The 17,206-nt window shown below is 42.1% G+C and overlaps 1 protein-coding gene across 3 annotated transcripts in view; it reads left to right on the forward strand.

The window, feature by feature from the left end:
* The first annotated feature begins 2,115 nt into the window (after nucleotides 1-2,115).
* ADCK1 (aarF domain containing kinase 1) overlaps nucleotides 2,116-17,206 on the forward strand; it is a 232,383-nt gene continuing 217,292 nt past the window's right edge. For all 3 annotated transcript variants that reach the window (XR_010025105.1, XM_063118921.1, XM_063118923.1), the window contains exons 1-3: nucleotides 2,116-2,150; nucleotides 6,250-6,398; nucleotides 8,321-8,404. Coding sequence is in view for 2 of the 3 variants with exons in the window: in XM_063118921.1 (XP_062974991.1) it covers nucleotides 6,261-6,398; nucleotides 8,321-8,404 (222 nt within the window). In the remaining variant the exon portion in view is untranslated. The remainder of the gene's footprint in view (nucleotides 2,151-6,249; nucleotides 6,399-8,320; nucleotides 8,405-17,206) is intronic.

Genomic DNA, 17,206 nt, shown 5'->3' on the forward strand with positions numbered 1-17,206 from the left:
AATGTGCTTTGCAAATTGAAGGAGTGTGATCTTATCTCTCCTTTCCCAGTTCTAGGTTGCCTTTGAAACTTCCTGGACAGGTCTAAAAGGGTATTATAAGGAATGCTCGAACCCACTTGCACTGCTACTACATCTGCTCCCATTTTGTGAGGTGAGGAAGCGAGCTTTATAAGTATATTGTCCCCTCACCTGCATGTCTGGAGATAACTTCAGGAAGCGGAGGAAAAGCAACATTCTTTCCAATCCCCCTCAGTAATGGAGGCTCATCTACCCATTGTCAATATGTAGTTTTTCCCCTCAGCCCAACACTGGGTCCCCAAGTGTTTTCTTTACTCCATAGCAATGAATGGCAGCCATTCTCTGATACGGGACAATGTAAAGGCATGTACTCAATGTAAAGGCATGTACTCAGGGTGCTGGTTAAACCTGATCCCCAAACCTGAAATTAAAACAAAGGCTTTGCCCCCTCTCAGCTTTATCCTAGGTTGTAGACTGTTTATTTTGTTCCATAAAACTCAGTGGGAGGCAAAGGCCAGATCTACACCAAGCTGGATAGAACACTTTGAAAGCGGTTTGAAAATGGTATATGGAATGTGTCATGGACCCCAACAGTTGTCAATCCTATTGTAAAGCAGTAGTGTAGATCCTGCCATAGAGAAAGGAAGGATGCCCTCTCTTCATAGCTCCGCCCTCGGTCCTGTTTCATAGTGAGATGCTGGAGCAAGTTTGCACACAGCATAAGGCTGATTATGGCTGGACATCAGGAAAAACTTCCTGACTGTTAGAGCAGTACGACAATGGAACCAGTTACCTAGGGAGGTTGTGGGCTCTCCCACACTAGAGGTCTTCAAGAGGCAGCTGGACAAGCATCTGTCAGGTATGCTTTAAGGTGGATTCCTGCATTGAGTAGGGGGTTGGACTCGATGGCCTTATAGGCCCCTTCCAACTCTACTATTCTATGATTCTATCAGCAGCCCTGGTGTGGGGGTGGTTCAAGCCCCCATTGTATTCTGCCCATTACCACCTCTTTGTGAGGTGAGCAGTTTCATTCTGTAGAAAAAATATGTCCAGGAGAAAAAAAAAAGTTAATCACCCTCCTATATATGATTCAAACTACATAATTGGCTGTCACTTTGCCTCCCAATCTATTGCATTCTTCACATTGTCATTAATATCAGTAGAGATATACTGCTGTAAATAGTGTGAATTACCTAGATCTCCAAGATATATGGTTCATTATAACATTTTGCAGCAATTAACCCTGCTAGTGACAAATATGGAGAATGAATCACCATCCACAAGTTCACTTTGGTCCAGCGGTGATGCCTTAAAAAACTAACTAAGCTTAGTTTAAAACATAGTTATTTTAACTAAGATGACTTCAACACTTTATTTTTGCTGAAGCCTTCTCTTGTTAGTTTTAGCTTCCAAGCCAAAAGTGACTCCCCACTTGCTTGTATATTGTATTAAGGGGGGTGGGGAGATGGAATAGCTGTACAATGCCTTCTGACTGTTAGCATTAGACCCCTCCATCTGGGAGCATCTCTGGACCATCACTAGTGCTGGAGTGGTGGAGAATGGTGCAAAAGCCTTCCAAACAATCTTGGAGTCTGGCCTGAGTTTTTTTGGATGGATCTACTACATACAGATTGAGTCTGCTATGGTCTCACAGTTGGACTGCTTAAATTCCATTGAAATAAAATAATCTCAAATAGGCAGACAAATGAATGTTTAGGTTCAGATCCTGACAAATCTAGTGTGCCAACATTATTTATTTATTTATTACATGTCTATGCCACTCATTAGACAAAGCTCTCTGGGATATTCACAAAACAATCTTAAAACCATAAAATAATATGGTAAACCATATTATAAACACCGTAACTTTTAAACAAGAAAACCAAAGAAAACCAAGAAAAAAGGGAGGACTAGATCTATTTATTTTATTCTGTATTTAATGGGGCCCTTTTCAATGCGTTCGCTCGGGGCTCTGGCATTGTAGTTCTTTAAAGCCCTCGCTCGCAACAGATCCTAAGGTGTTGGCGTCCGCGGGAAAACTACAAGTTCCAGAATCCCTTGCAAAGAGAAGTCGGTACTACGATCGCCTTTTGATTTCGCCAAATAAAATTGTCGCGGCGCTCAGGAAGCCGGTAAGTGTGGAGGGCGCGTTATATTCACTGGGTATGGCTGCATGGGAAAGGGGGAGAAAGCGCATTTGGAATCATTCCAGCGGACGGGGGTGAAAGCTCTTGTGGGATTTAGGAGGCAGAGTAGCGAGAAGGCAGAGGGCTCAAAAGAGCCAGCATGGAATGAATGAGCGATGTATTACTCCTGACTAGCCTAAGTCCCATTCATTTCAGTGGATCTGCTCTAAGTAGAACTTACGTTGGATTTTACCCCTAGATCCCCAACCTAGTTATATAAAGTAATTTAGTAGGGACTTCCTGTCTGCCCCGTCCTTCATTTATATTAAACGTCTCCACTTTACATATTCTACCCTCCCTTCGCTCCTGAAACGCGCCCGATCCCCGTTGATCGTCATGTCCTTTTACCGCAGTGCCTTTACCCGCCGCCTCCGTTTTCCTTAGAGGTCGTTCATTCATTGACTTCTGAAATTCAAATAATCCCATCCCCCCGCATTACACACACTCTACAAACAAGTCCCGAAACCGGGCATTTCCCTTCATGCAAGTGAATTTTCACGCCCCTCACGATCGCTTGTGGGAAACGCATCCGAGTATTTGTCAACAAGCAGCCAGAGGACAACTTCAAATGCCGGCAAGACACCCTCCCCGCATGCTTTCGTCGGTATCGGGGTCGTGGTGGGAGAAGTGTTCTTACGCTCAATGGCCACCCATGCTTTGGAAATAATAATAGCTGTAAGATGTTGCCATACTTGATATGTAAAATGCACAAAGCCGAGAGAGGTTTGAAGATCTAGAGTGACCTCTTCAGTATTTCTTTGAGCATGTTTTCATGGCTGGACTTAAAAGCTATTTAAAGACCTGGTTGACCCATCTACAAAACAAAACAAAGTGTTTTTGCATTGAAAGCTGAGAGTGAGCAACATCACACCAGGGGTTAACACGCTCCCTACCTTTCCTCCTCCACCCGTGTTTTCGTTCCTCAGTTACTTCCTCTTTCAAAAGAGGAAGTACAGAATGAGCATGAGGCCCATTGAGTCTGCTGTTCTAATGGCGCTGCTTCTCCTGCACACAGCAGGAGAGAGTAGCAATTCCAAGTTTTAAAAAACATCGGATTTAATGAGGTTTTTTTTTGTCGCACAAGGAAGGCAAGAAAGGACAGAGGGCGCGCGAGAAGCAGATGACATCATGTGAGGGACCTGAGCAAACTCCCTGAGTGCCCAGTAGCGAGCATGCAATAAAACGCTTGTCTGATGGAGCTTTGAGTACTATTGACTTAACTGGAAAGAATAGGTGCTGATCTTTTTGGGTTGGGTGGGGAACAGCCTTGAATAACACAAATCACATTAAGTTTTGCTGGCACCTTAATAATGAATGGATTTACAGCTCAACCCTATACATGTGTTCCCAGAAGCAAGTCTAGTTGAAATCTATGGGGCCTATTTCCAAGTAAGTGGGTATAGCAACATAACATCAGGGCCTGCCTGACCTTCAATGACAGGGAGTTCCAGAGGGCGGCGGCCACCATCTGAAGGCTCTTTTCTTGTGGAACCACTAGGAACATGCCCTCAGATGGCCCCAGTGACTAGGTAGGTTGGTAAGGGAGAAGGCCCTCTCTCAGGTATCCTGGTCCCAAGTTGTTTATGGGTTTGTACACTTGTACAAGAACCTTAAACCTGGCCCAGTAGTGAATAGGCAGCCAGTGCAGTACCCTCAGGAAAGGAGTTGCATGCTGAGAAGGGGCAGCTCCGGACAACAGCCGAGCTGCTACATTCTGTACTAGCTCCAGCTTCCGGAGCAGCTTTAAGGGTAGCCCCACATAGAGCGCATTGTAGTAATCCAGTCTTGAGGTTACTAATGTCCCTGCCACTGTGGCCAGGCTATCCCTATTCAGGAGAGCTCATAGCTGGTGAACCAGCTGAAACAGGTAAAAGGTACTTTGAGTCGCCACAGCCACTTGGGCCTCCAGCGATAGTGATGGATCTAGGACTCGGGAACCACTCACCCAAAGGGCTTCTGCCTTGCCAGGATTCAACTTCAGTTTATTGGCCTTCATCCAGTTCATTGCTGAATCTGTGCACTATAGTAAAGACTTGAATCTTTCTTTTATCTTTTCAGTCCTCTACAATTTACAATAGCAGACAAGTTGTGTCATCGTGGCTATGACTGAAATCATAGAATCATAGAATAGCGGAAGGGACCAACAAGGCCATCGAGTCCAACCCCCTGCTCATTGTAGGAATCCACCCTAAAGCATCCCTGACAGATGGTTGTCCAGCTGCCTCTTGAATGCCTCTAGAAATATCTTTGCTGAATTTGTAGAACTTCATTGAGACATCATTGTCCCTGTTTTCTTAAGATATTATTATTATTATTATTATTATTATTATTATTATTATTATTATTTTATTATGCTGCCAGTGCTACATATGGAAGCACTGTGTATAAGACTGTGGAAACCAGAGCTGGAAAAATCTCAAGTACTTAGTCATCCAGGCAGGTAGAAAGCTGTTCCCATGTACCGAAGAAGCTAGTAATTTACCCCGAAGGTTTTCTTAATGGAATGCATTAGCACTGGCAATCTGATTATAAACTTTTCTGATAGCAAACTCCAGTGAATTCATTCTAAGACTTCTTGTCCTTGTTCACACATAATGACCCATGATTTAAACAACCCATGGGTTGTCCTGCATGTGAGGGAGAGAATGAGCACACTGCTTCCAACATGCTCACTACTTCCACACTTAATCAACAGTCTATTATTTGCTCACTTGTTGGTTGTTGAATATGATATGCAATCCCAGACTGCTGGATTGCTCAGGGGCTAAACAATTCAGTGGTTAACCCATAGTTTGTTGTTGCAAATCGGGATGTAAAAAGCACGTTGCATAGCTGACAGGGCATTTATGATTCTCCCAAGGGATGTCATAGAAGCTCGTTTACATGCTAGAGGTACGCCGATGCCATATGGAAATTTTCCAAAGCAATTTATTCCAACAGTTCTTTTTACCTTCTATTTTAATAACTCCCTTTTTTATTACAAAGGGAAATTAGCACAAAAAACAGGTGTCTGTGTTGCTTACAAGCTCAGCTGCCTCTCAGGTTCCCCCACATAAAGTTGCCATCCTGGGTTACGTGTTGCAATCTATGGAGACGGCAATAGTGGTGATGACACAAATTACACAATATGGCTTCAGGTGAAAATAAACTATGGCAGCAGATGGAGTTCTTTAATATATATATTAAAAAAGAATTAAAAAAAGACAGACCATGGGGGGAAAGGGAGATGAGAATTAGGTGTATTTCTTTACATCATTGCATCTCCCAGGGGGCATTCTGGGAGTTGTAGTCCAACACATCTGGAGCGCCCCAGGTTGAGGAAGGCTGATGTACATGGAATTGCTGCCCCAAAGATCTAGGCCTCAAAAATCTTTCAAAAGGAAATTGTCAGGAATAACATACAGGCAGGGATTGACAGAGGAGAGGTTGTGGCTGAATAGCAGAGTACTTGCTTTACACGCAGGAAGTCCTAGGTTCAGTCTCCGGCATCTCCAGGTAGGGCTAGAAGCATTCTGGCCTGAAATGCTAGAGAGCCACTGCCAGTCAGTATGGACAGTAATGGGCTAGATGGCCCGACTCCGTATAAAGTAGCTTCTTATGTTCCTATGGATTCCACCACTGAGCTGAGCCAGACATTACATGGGAAAGAAACATGGGCTTCCCAACTGGTTTATCCCTTGTAATACTCATGTGGGTTGTGAAGGAGGCAGGTTACATCCCTGAACTGGGCTTCAAAACCAGGAGGAGGAAATACCTTGGGGACATTTGTAGGGGAGAATTTAATTATTTATTTCCAAAATCTCTAGACTGCTCCCTATCCGAAGATTTTGGAGCAGTGGACACATGAGGTAAACGGATAAAAATAGAACAAAAACATCACTAAAAAGTACATTTAAAAGAACTGGTGGTACCTGCACTGCACGTTTCAGACTCCTACTTTAAATACTTAGAAAACTCATCACGGTTGGAATATTCTGCCTTCTCACTTTAGACTATCCACCCCTTTTCCTTCCCCAGTAATGACTCCTGCTTTATTTCTCTGCAGTGTTTGCTGCAATGGCCAGAAGGGCCCTAAAACTTGCATCCTTTGCCACTGTAGCAGCTGCTACTGCCACTGGTTCCTACCTATACAGCAAGAAGCACCTGGATCCCAATGATTTTGCAGTTGTTCGAGTAAGCAGAGCCGTTGCCACAGTAAGTTGTAGTTTGTGTGAAGAAAGGCATAAAGGTTTTTATGGATTGGGTTAAGATGAATTGACTTTAAAAGGAGCTGGACTCTGCAGGGCCCATTTGCTAACATGTAATATATCTGATTAAAATCTTCCTAGTTTGCAGTGGGCCTTTATCATTAGGAATCCATTTCTTTGATCTACTCTGCTGCAACATTTGATAGAAAAGGGAAATCATAGGCCCTGTTCAGAAGACACCTTAAACTACGATGGTTAAGGTTTTTTTGTTAACAAAAAAGCCATAACCACAGTTGTTAAAGCCTTAACCACGGTAGTTTATGGTGTCTTCTGAACAGGCCTGTAGTCTGCCTTTTCTCAGAGTTAAGGTTTCTTTCCTTTCTGTTTTTTGGCAGTGCCTTTAACAGCTGGCAGAAATTTAGCAGGTCCAGTTTTCCTCATTGCAGCAGGCAAAGCATCACCTGATGCATTTCTGCTTGTCATGAAGTTGTTAAAGTCGTAGAACCTGTGTCAGGAAATAAGGTAGAAACCCACCTCTAATTAGATGATTGTATGAACCTATGAGGGCAAAGCAATGAAATGATCCATTAACAGGGAAACAAAACTAGAAAAGAAATTTTCCCACCTCTGTCTTAGCATGTGTGTTTTGTCTTGGTATCCAAGCTACATCCTTGCTAAGGCATAACACTGAGTTGCTATGAAAGCAGGTATGATGTCACCATACTGGATTGTGATGCAGTTGTGAAAAGTGAGGAGGGATACAAATGGTTTCAGTAGTGTCAGGCTTTGCCAGCTGACCCAAAGCTGAATTACAAGGACTGCCATAAATCCCTTGCAGATAAGTGTTAGGCATAAAACCTATCAAGGCCAGGAAAGTAGGGCGAGGTGAGGCTTTATGCAGGGCTTGAAGTTTGCCAGTTGAACAAAGTAAATTCACGGAGACAGAGAAGAGTCCTTTTCCAATCCAGGGTCCCAAGAGCCAGGGAATTCAACGTGTACAGGTAAGGGCAAGGCTCAGGGTCTAGATCTGTCACATAGATACAACATTGTATCGTCAGCGACGGTCCTGTAAATTCTGGCTGCTTTTAAGTTCAGCATCCTGGAGCAGCTGCTGGTCTTCTGAAAGGCTTTTTGTCTTAAACAGTCCGACACCCGCATCCGTTGCTCTTTTACGTGAAGCCTCCTTTGCTCTGCTGGTGTCAGCAGAACTTGGTCCTCAGAGGGGCTGTGGCAGGGCATTGATCACTATCAGGCCATGAGGGCTTTGGAGCTGTTTCTGTGCTAGTCCCCTCACCCGGGTCTGCAACCTGCCGTTCCACTTCATCCTCTGAAGAATCTGAGGAAGGCATGACAAGTAGTTTAAGCCAGCTTTAGGCTTCTTTCTGGCCAGACTTCATACTCATCTGCCTCTGTGTGTGGACATGAGAAAGCCAGGCTGGGCCATGGTTCCTCCTGAGTTCTTGCCCTACCTTTGATAAAGAATCCTTCTAAGGGACACTGGATAAATTCCTTTTGTATTTCAAGTCTCAGATTCCTCATATAAGAAATAGAACCTCCTCTTGATCTACTTCCCAGGAAAGCTCTGTTATTAGGTCTATTCTGAAAGGACTTTTGCTTTCCTAATAAGTTTTACTTATTCATTTTAAGTTAAACTTGAATTTGGAAGCTGGTACCAAAAGACCCATTGCTAAAGGTTTTAGCAGAAGGGTGAGTATATGGATTTGGGTGCCCTGGTTGCTTGCTGAAATGGGGATGAATTTCTAGATAGCTAGAAATAGGAACAGTGGAGCATAATGAGTTAAAAAGAATGAAAGGGCTGTACTTCCAAGTCAAGGGTTCAGGAACCACACAATCCTTTTCATAAAATGAGTAAGAGTCACTAGGAAGGAGGAAGGTTGTTTATACTTTTGTTTCTGGCTTGTTTTGTAGACAGCTGTAATTACCTTTGACTACCTCAATTCTCTCAGGAGTGTTCCACGTGGGACAGAAGAATATGACTACATCAAATCCCAGGTAAAGAGACAATACTATAGTGAGAAAGTCTTACTTACTTAAGGCAGTCTTCTAAAGTACTGAACTTCACTCTTGATTTAGTAGTGTAATAGCTGGAGAAGAAATGGATTTGAGCCTGTGTTCAAGGAGGTTTCCCAGAGCTCCAAATGATACAGAGCTTCTCTACATGAGTAATTGATTGCATGCTCCTGATTGGTCACTCACAGAACTATGCAGGTTCTTTGCATGACACGGTCAATCTCTAGGATGTCTCCACGCCTTCCCCCAATAATCTCGCTTTAATAAAGATCAGAGATAATGCTCTATTGTGGGATATTGCAGGCCACTAGATGGCATTGTTTAATTTAACTTTATGGAGCATTGCCAAGAAGGGAAGTTCTCAGTTACAAATCACCTCATCACCATTGGTCGCCATCTAAAGGAGCTGTAATCAACGTGGAAAGACCCCAGAAGAAGAAAATATGGTAAGGGTGCAGGTTTTTTCCTCTTGGTGTAGGGATGCTTGCAAAGAGCCAGCACTTTAGCTACTGCAGATTTGGAAATGCAAACTACCTGAATGGGTTAGCAATGATATTTTTAGGTAGAGAACAGTGGTCGAAGGCTGGAACAAAGAAGGCATATGTGAGTGATGAGGTGGGGTAGGGAAAGTTATCTGGATTCATCTCCCTTATGAAAGGGTAAACAACAAAGCAAAGTAAGGACAAACATCTGTTGTCTGGATGTTACTGAACAGTGTGATTAAAAAAAGCATCTGCCATGTGATATCAATTAGGATAGATATTGACAGTATTTCTGCTCATGTTCTTCATTTGTGAGATGGGGATGCTCCTGGAGCCTCTTGCAGAAGCTGGAACGATGCCAGCTTGTACAATACCTTGTGCAGCAAGTCTATCAAGCCTAGTTAGTTTGCCATCTGATCTGGAATATAGTATACCATGCATCACAAGATGGCATGCATTTATCAGAATCTGTAAGTGTTTTGATAAGCAGAACTTGGGATATAGAAAGTTTTAATTATGTTGACACGAACATACATACTAAATTTATGGTTTCTTTCTTTTGTTGCTACTAGGTTTTTAACCTCATAACTGGCAGATTCTTGTCAATTTTATTCTTGTATTTGCTTTACTCTTGTATTTTACTCTTTGTATTTGCATGATGGTGGTGGTGGTGTTGACAATGATTTGCATGTGGTACATAATTCAAACAAGAGTGTGGATTCAGTGTCTGCATCTTGCGGATGGAAGGGCTCCTCACCTTCATAGAAGGTTTCTGATCCAGCAGAACGTTTCTAATATCAGAACAGGAGAAGAGGGGATCTTCGCTGATTCCTCCCTCCCTCTGCAGTACACTCTGCCCCCAGAACACTGTAGGGGGTGGCATTAGTAGCTGGAAGGGGAGGGAGGAAAGGATTGGTGAAAATTGCCCCCTTCCCACCATCCAGGACGTCTTGAGTGGAACTCCACCCAGGGAGGAAATCCCAAGATACTTCTGATGACCAAGATGTCAGAAACCTGGAGAGATTTCTTTATTTTTTAGATATTTCTATATGTCTTTCCATAAAAATGTCTGGGGCAGTTTACAAACTAAAAAACAACCACGACAACAATTAAAATACAAAGAAAACAGATCCAAACGGAGTTCTGGTCTAGATAGACCTTTGATCTGATTCTGGCCTGGGCCTTGGAGGTTCCCTTCTGTCATCAATTTTCAGGGTGGAGCAATTACTTTCATTAGGTAATCAAGCAGTTGCCAGAAGGATAATCTGTAGTTCTGGGATAGGCGTACAAGCGAGGGTAGATAGGAATTAGAGGGCAGATCTTGGGCAGGGCAGGGTTGGTTTGCTGAAGCTGAAGCACTGAGGGCCAAGCTTGACATCACATTGAATTGTATTTATTTATTATTCACTAGCTGTACCCTGCCACGCGTTGCTGTGGCTCAGTCTGGTGAAATGGAAAAGAAAGAAAAGAGAAAGTGCACGTTTCTAATATGTTTAATTTCACAATGCTTGTGGGTATACAATATTTTTTGTTGTTCCATTGTCTGTGCAGATATAGAGATTGTCTGGTTTGCCGACTCTAGAACACGCAACATATAATTGTCCATGTGAGAAGCAATCTGTGTCTAGATCTAAACCGCACAATTCTAAAGATTGGCCCTGAGCTTTGTTGATGGTGATTGCAAACGCCAATCGAATTGGGAATTGCAATCTCTTAAATTGAAATGGCATATCCGTTGGAATCATAGGAATGCGAGGAATGAGGACATCTTCACCTTTGAAAGGTCCTGTCAAGATTGTTGCTTCTACAACGTTGCTCAGTAATTTTTTTACTGCAAGCTGTGTGCCGTTGCAAAGCTTTGGCTGGTTGATATTTTGCAACATGATAATTGGCACGCCGATTTTCAATTGCAGTACGTGAGGTGGCATCCCTGGCAGATCGAGTGAATTCAAAAATTCTGTTGGATAATTAGCCGCTTCATCTGCTTCCACAACAGTGTCGACGGACTTGTATGTGACTGCCTCACTTTGAATGTTAGACTGAATAATATTGTTAAGTTCGTAGACGTTTTTGTTCTTGGGCGCAAGAATAGCTCGTTCACTCAGCCAATCATGATTCTTATAATTGGTTTGAATATTGGGAAATACTTTTTCAACCAATTCTTCTTTTGACGTCACAAAATTGCAGAAGTTATGAGGCAATAAAGTTCGTCCTGAGGTCAGGTCAACCGGCACCTTTCCGTTCCCAATTTCCAGCAATTGATGTGAGAATATCTCAGCTGATCGATCGTTTTGCAGCTGGACACGCATATTTGTAGTTAATTTTAACGTCTTGACGTGTCGCCACAAAGTAGAGTATTTCAGGCAAGCATTTATTTCTTCTGCTGGTGTTGATCTAGGAATTACAGGTAATGTTTGCCTGAAATCTCCTGCAAGCAATATTATCGCGTTCCCAAATGGTCTGATGTTTCCTCGCAAATCTTGCAATGATCGATCAAGAGCCTCGAGGGATTTTTTGTGTGCCATTGTGCATTCATCCCAAACAATAAGTTTGCATTTTTGCAATACTTTTCCCATGCCGGATGCTTTGGAAATGTTGCACGTGGGAGTTTCAATGAATTGCATATTCAATGGCAATTTCAAAGCGGAATGAACAGTTCTTCCACCTTGTAGCAATGTCGCAGCTATTCCGGACGACGCAAGAGCTAAGGCTATGTCATTTTGGGATCGAATTGTTGCCAGAATCAATGTAATTAGGAACGTTTTACCAGTTCCTCCTGGCGCATCTAAGAAGAAGATTTTTCCAACCCCGTTATTTACAGTTTGCATTATTTGATCGTAAATGTGATTTTGCTCAAGCGTTAGCTTAGGAATATTTGATTGCATATACGACAAAAGATTACCCGTGTTGTAATTTTGTTCACGATGCAATTCTACATTGAACAAAGCAGGAACAGATCGATTCGGTGATGGCATTCTCAATTGATTGAGATATAAATAAAAATGTAAATGTTCGTTTGTTCCTGATCTAAAATCTCCGAAAGTTCTTCACCGATTGCTTTGAAATTTTGACACAATGTTGCATTCGAATACGCGCGTGTTTTTATGTAACTATATTATATATGGGGACAAAAGTGTGTCTTAGAATCGATGAAATAGGGTATATAAAAGCCCAGAGGCCTCCTCCAAGCCACTTATGCAAATAGGAGAGAAGTCATTGTGACATCACCAACCAGTAGGCCAATCCACTGCCTCTGCCTTCTCTCCTATTTGCATAAGTGGCTTGGAGGAGGCCTCTGGGCTTTTATATACCCTGCCTAGCAGAGGGGACAAAACCCACTAACCTCCTCACCACACCTGTGACAGGTAAAAACATTCTTTTTTTGAAAAACATCGCCATCTGTTGGACGTAAAAGCAACACATGCTATACTACATATTGTACGATTCCATTTCAATGTTTCCAATTTTCTGCGTTTCAATTGAAATATTTCGTTAGTTTTTAAATTTTTATCTTTGTTTTTTAGTTCGTCTTTCTTCCTTTTTAAATGTTTTGCAATCTATAATCTCCGAAAGTTCCTCACCGATTGCTTTGAAATTTTGACACAACGTTGCATTCGAATACGTGCATGTTTTTATGTAACTATATTATATATGGGGACAAAAGTGTGTCTTAGAATCAAAGAAATAGGGTATATAAAAGCCCAGAGGCCTCCTCCAAGCCACTTATGCAAATAGGAGAGAAGGCAGAGGCAGTGGATTGGCCTACTGGTTGGTGATGTCACAATGACTTCTCTCCTATTTGCATAAGTGGCTTGGAGGAGGCCTCTGGGCTTTTATATACCCTATTTCTTTGATTCTAAGACACACTTTTGTCCCCATATATAATATAGTTACATAAAAACACGCACGTATTCTAATGCAACGTTGTGTCAAAATTTCAAAGCAATCGGTGAAGAACTTTCGGAGATTTTAGATTAGGAACAAACGAACATTTACATTTTTATTTATATAGATAAAATGTATACATGTGTTTTTATGTCTAATGTGCATGTTATAAAAAAATAGCAGTGGCTGTGTGTATGTGCGATTATTATCAGGATTGCAGCAGATGGGGAGAGGCAGTTTAACCCTTTCCTCCCCTGCTGTGATCCTGTCAAGCATTGCCCTTTTGAAGCTGCTATTTTCGTTGGGAGGAAAGCTCCTGTTTGGGGTGATAGGAGCTTTCATCCTTCCAGTGTAAACAACAGCTTCGTAGAAATGATTTTTATCAGGATCACAGTGGGGAAAGAAAGGTTTTTAACTCTCCTTCCCTGCCTGCTGTGATCCTGATCATTTTCAGCCTACCACAGCTGCCATTTGCATTTTCTAAAAATGCATGTTAAATGCAAAGAAGCGTTTAACATCATATCTACTTTGTCCCTGAGAAGGCACAGTATTCTAGGATTAAATAGATGTTTATATCATGATACCGAAACATTTGGGAGGTTAAAGCGAAGGTATCCCCTGCAAAAAAGCAATACAATAAAAAAGAAACAAAAATATAGAGCCCAAGCTTTGATTTGAACAGACAGTTCAAAATTTAGCAGGGAGAAGTCGCATGGACAACCTTTTCCTCTTTCCCAATGTAGAAGAAAATGGAAGGGCAGTACTAAAGGCACCCACATGAAGATGATTTTTTATCTAGTGAGTTTGGAGAGTCCATCCCGGGGGACGTATAAACCGTTGACGACTTCCTTAGGCACGCTTGGTGGGAACATGGGAGAGGGCCTTCTCGGTGGCTGCTCCAGTACTCTGGAACTCTCTTCCCAGTGAAGCTAGACTGGCTCCCTCTCTGATGTGCTTTAGGAAGCAGGCAAAGAGTTTTCTGTTCCGGCAGGCCTTTGGTGAATGAACTGGACCTCCATCTGTGTCAAGGACTTTTTAAAATTGTCATTTAAAATGTTTTAATATTGGAATAAGTTTAATATACTTCTCACTTTTGTATATCTCTTTTTATAGGTTTTAATGTATATGTTTTAAATTTTGTGATGCTGCCTTGAGGCCCAGCACTGGGCAAAAGGTGGGATATAATAATAATAATAATAATAATAATAATATAATAATAATTTATTAAATTCATAAATAAATAATGATGATAACTGGTGGTGGTGATGATGATAACGGAGAACTTTGTACTAATCTGTGCAGAGGTACTGTTTACTTTCTATCTAGCATGGGGGGGTGGGGGTGGAATTGACTTGAGGGAAAACAAGTTGTCTTGACCATGGTTTATGGTGTGGATCCTGCATGGTGTAAAACCCGGCAGGGACAACAAAATGAAAAAAGATCATCCATGAACAGCTCAAGCTCTAATAGCACCTGGAAAACTTAGTCCTCTCATAATAGTTCATTTGGTCAGCATGAAATGAGTTGTTGGATTGTTGATAACCTCTCCAGTGGGAATGGGAATGGCTGCCTATTTGTGTATTTGTTTTTAATGTTCCGTGTTTTAATCTTTGTAAACTGCCCAGAGAGCTTTGGCTATGGGGTGGTATCTAAATGTAAATCATCATCATCATCATCATCTAATAGGCTGCCATTTGAAATGGAGAGGTAAAGAACTGAGTGATTCATGGGATCTACAGCTGAAATTCACTCATCCAACTCAGGGATGAAGAAGGAAAGTAGATTCTGTAGAGATTCTGTTTGAAAGATCTGAAGCCTTTAGAGTCAAAGCCTGCTATTCTGGGATCTTCCTTGGCCCTAATGCAATCAATCGGAAGAAATAATGACCTTGACATCTTTTCTGTACTGGAGAGTTGATTGGGATTTTCTCCCGTGATGTCGGCAGCTTGTGGTTTGATAGCTGTTGCCAATGGCCCATGCGAAGCGTTGGCCCTTGGCCTTGTGTCTCTATGGCCTCATTAACCTCTGTCAGGTACTGGCTGATGGTTTTTCAGTTAATGTATGGGGAAGAGGCCCGGTTCATTTCCACTGCTTTTTTCTTACTTGGCAGCCTAGGTGTCATGATTCAGCATTAAAGCCTTGCCAAGGTGAATGGTTAGTTAGTGCAGCGTGCTACTGTGTTGCAAGAAGACTTTTGCCATGGTCTATGTTTGCTTTGAGACCTGTAGTCCCAGAGTAGCCTTGGATTGGCGGCCTTGGATTGATGGTTTGTTTAGTGCTCTATAAGAAGTTAAGAAAATTAAATTAAAATTCAGTTCAATCTCTGCCGGACAGTGTTCAACCAAATTTGCCATTATTACTGGTTTTCCTTAACTGACTGGTCTCTCTCTTTTTAGCCATAGCAGTGTGGCTTCTGTTATGCAGGAAGAGGCTCAATAGCCCAGGAAATGTATGTTTGGCAGCCTTGATTCTCCGTGAATCAGAGTTCACTTCCTGTGTGAAAGCTTGAGAATATCAGGTTCTCTTCATTACTAATTCCTCTCACTGGCTCCTCATTTATCCTTCTGCTTTATTGAAAGCCTTGCTGTCTGAGCCTTGCTTACCTTATTTTATAATGCCTGTACATGTCTTTCTCACAAATTCTTCATAGGCTGGTTCTCACAGTAGCTAATAGTTATGTACAGTTTATTGTAGAAAAGCAGGCTACAACAGAGTTCTGAAGAACATTAATAGAGATCTATTCACACAAGAATGGCCAACAGACTGGAAAAAATCAACTTATATCCCCATACCAAAAAAGGGAAACACTAAAGAATGTTCCAACTATCATACAGTGGCACTTATTTCACATGCCAGCAAGGTAATGCTCAAGATCCTGCAAGGTAGACTCCAGCAATTCATGGAGCGAGAATTGCCAGATGTACAAGCTGGGTTTAGAAAAGGCAGAGGAACTAGAGACCAAATTGCCAATATCCGCTGGATAATGGAGAAAGCCAGGGAGTTCCAGAAAAACATCTATTTCTGTTTTAGTGACTATTCTAAAGCCTTTGACTGTGTGGATCATAACAAACTGTGGCAAGTTCTTGGTGGTATGGGGATACCAAGTCATCTTGTCTGCCTCCTGAGGAATCTGTATAACGAACAAGTAGCAATGGTAAGAACAGACTACGGAACAATGGACTGGTTTAAGATTGGGAAAGGAGTATGGCAGGGTTGTATACTCTCACCTTACCTATTCAACTTGTATGCAGAACACATCATGCGACGTGCTGGGCTGGACAAATCCAAGGCTGGAGTTAAAATCGCAGGAAGAAACATTAACAATCTCAGATATGCAGATGATACCACATTGATGGCTGAAAGCGAGGAGGAGCTGAGGAGCCTTATGTTAAAGGTGAAAGAAGAAAGTGCAAAAGCTGGGTTGCAGTTAAACCTCAAAAAAACCAAGATTATGGCAACCAGCTTGATTGCTAACTGGCAAATAGAGGGAGAAAACGTGGAGGCAGTGACAGACTTTGTATTTCTGGGTGCAAAGATTACTGCAGACGCTGACTGCAGCCAGGAAATCAGAAGACGTTTACTTCTTGGGAGGAGAGCAATGACAAATCTTGATAAAATAGTTAAGAGCAGATACACCACACTGACAACAAAGGTCCGCATAGTTAAAGCAATGGTATTCCCCGTAGTAACCTATGGCTGCGAGAGCTGGACCATAAGGAAAGCTGAACGAAGGAAGATAGATGCTTTTGAACTGTGGTGTTGGAGGAAAATCCTGAGAGTGCCTTGGACTGCAAGAAGATCCAACCAGTCCATACTCCAGGAAATAAAGCCAGACTGCTCACTTGAGGGAATGGTATTAAAGGCAAAACTGAAGTACTTTGGCCACATAATGAGAAGACAGGATACCTTGGAGAAGAGGCTGATGCTAGGGAAAGTGAAAGGCAAAAGGAAGAGGGGCCGACCAAGGGCAAGATGGATGAATGATATTCTGGAGGTGACAGACTTGACCTTGGGGGAGCTAGGGGTGGCGACAGCTGACAGAAAGCTCTGGCGTGGGCTGGTCCATGAAGTCACGAAGAGTCGGAAGCGACTGAACGAATAAACAACAAAACAAAAATTCACACAAACACGAACGTTTCTCTGCTGAATGGTGAGGAAAAAGCCCTGTGTGTAGCGGAACTACACACTACATTAAATACGTAGCATGTAGGTGATTCTAACTTTTTGCTTTATGTTATTGTAAGCGCAGTCTGGATTGGGACCAGCATGTGCTGGTTGGGAAGTTTTTTTCAAATATAATAATAATAATAATAATAATAATAATAATAATAATAATTTACATTTATATACTGCCCCATAGCTGAAGCTCTCTGGGTGGTATATAAATGTAATAACCCTTCCCACCAATCCACTTTTT

This window comes from Elgaria multicarinata, chromosome 2, assembly GCF_023053635.1.
Source record: "Elgaria multicarinata webbii isolate HBS135686 ecotype San Diego chromosome 2, rElgMul1.1.pri, whole genome shotgun sequence".
NCBI classification, from domain to species: domain Eukaryota; kingdom Metazoa; phylum Chordata; class Lepidosauria; order Squamata; family Anguidae; genus Elgaria; species Elgaria multicarinata.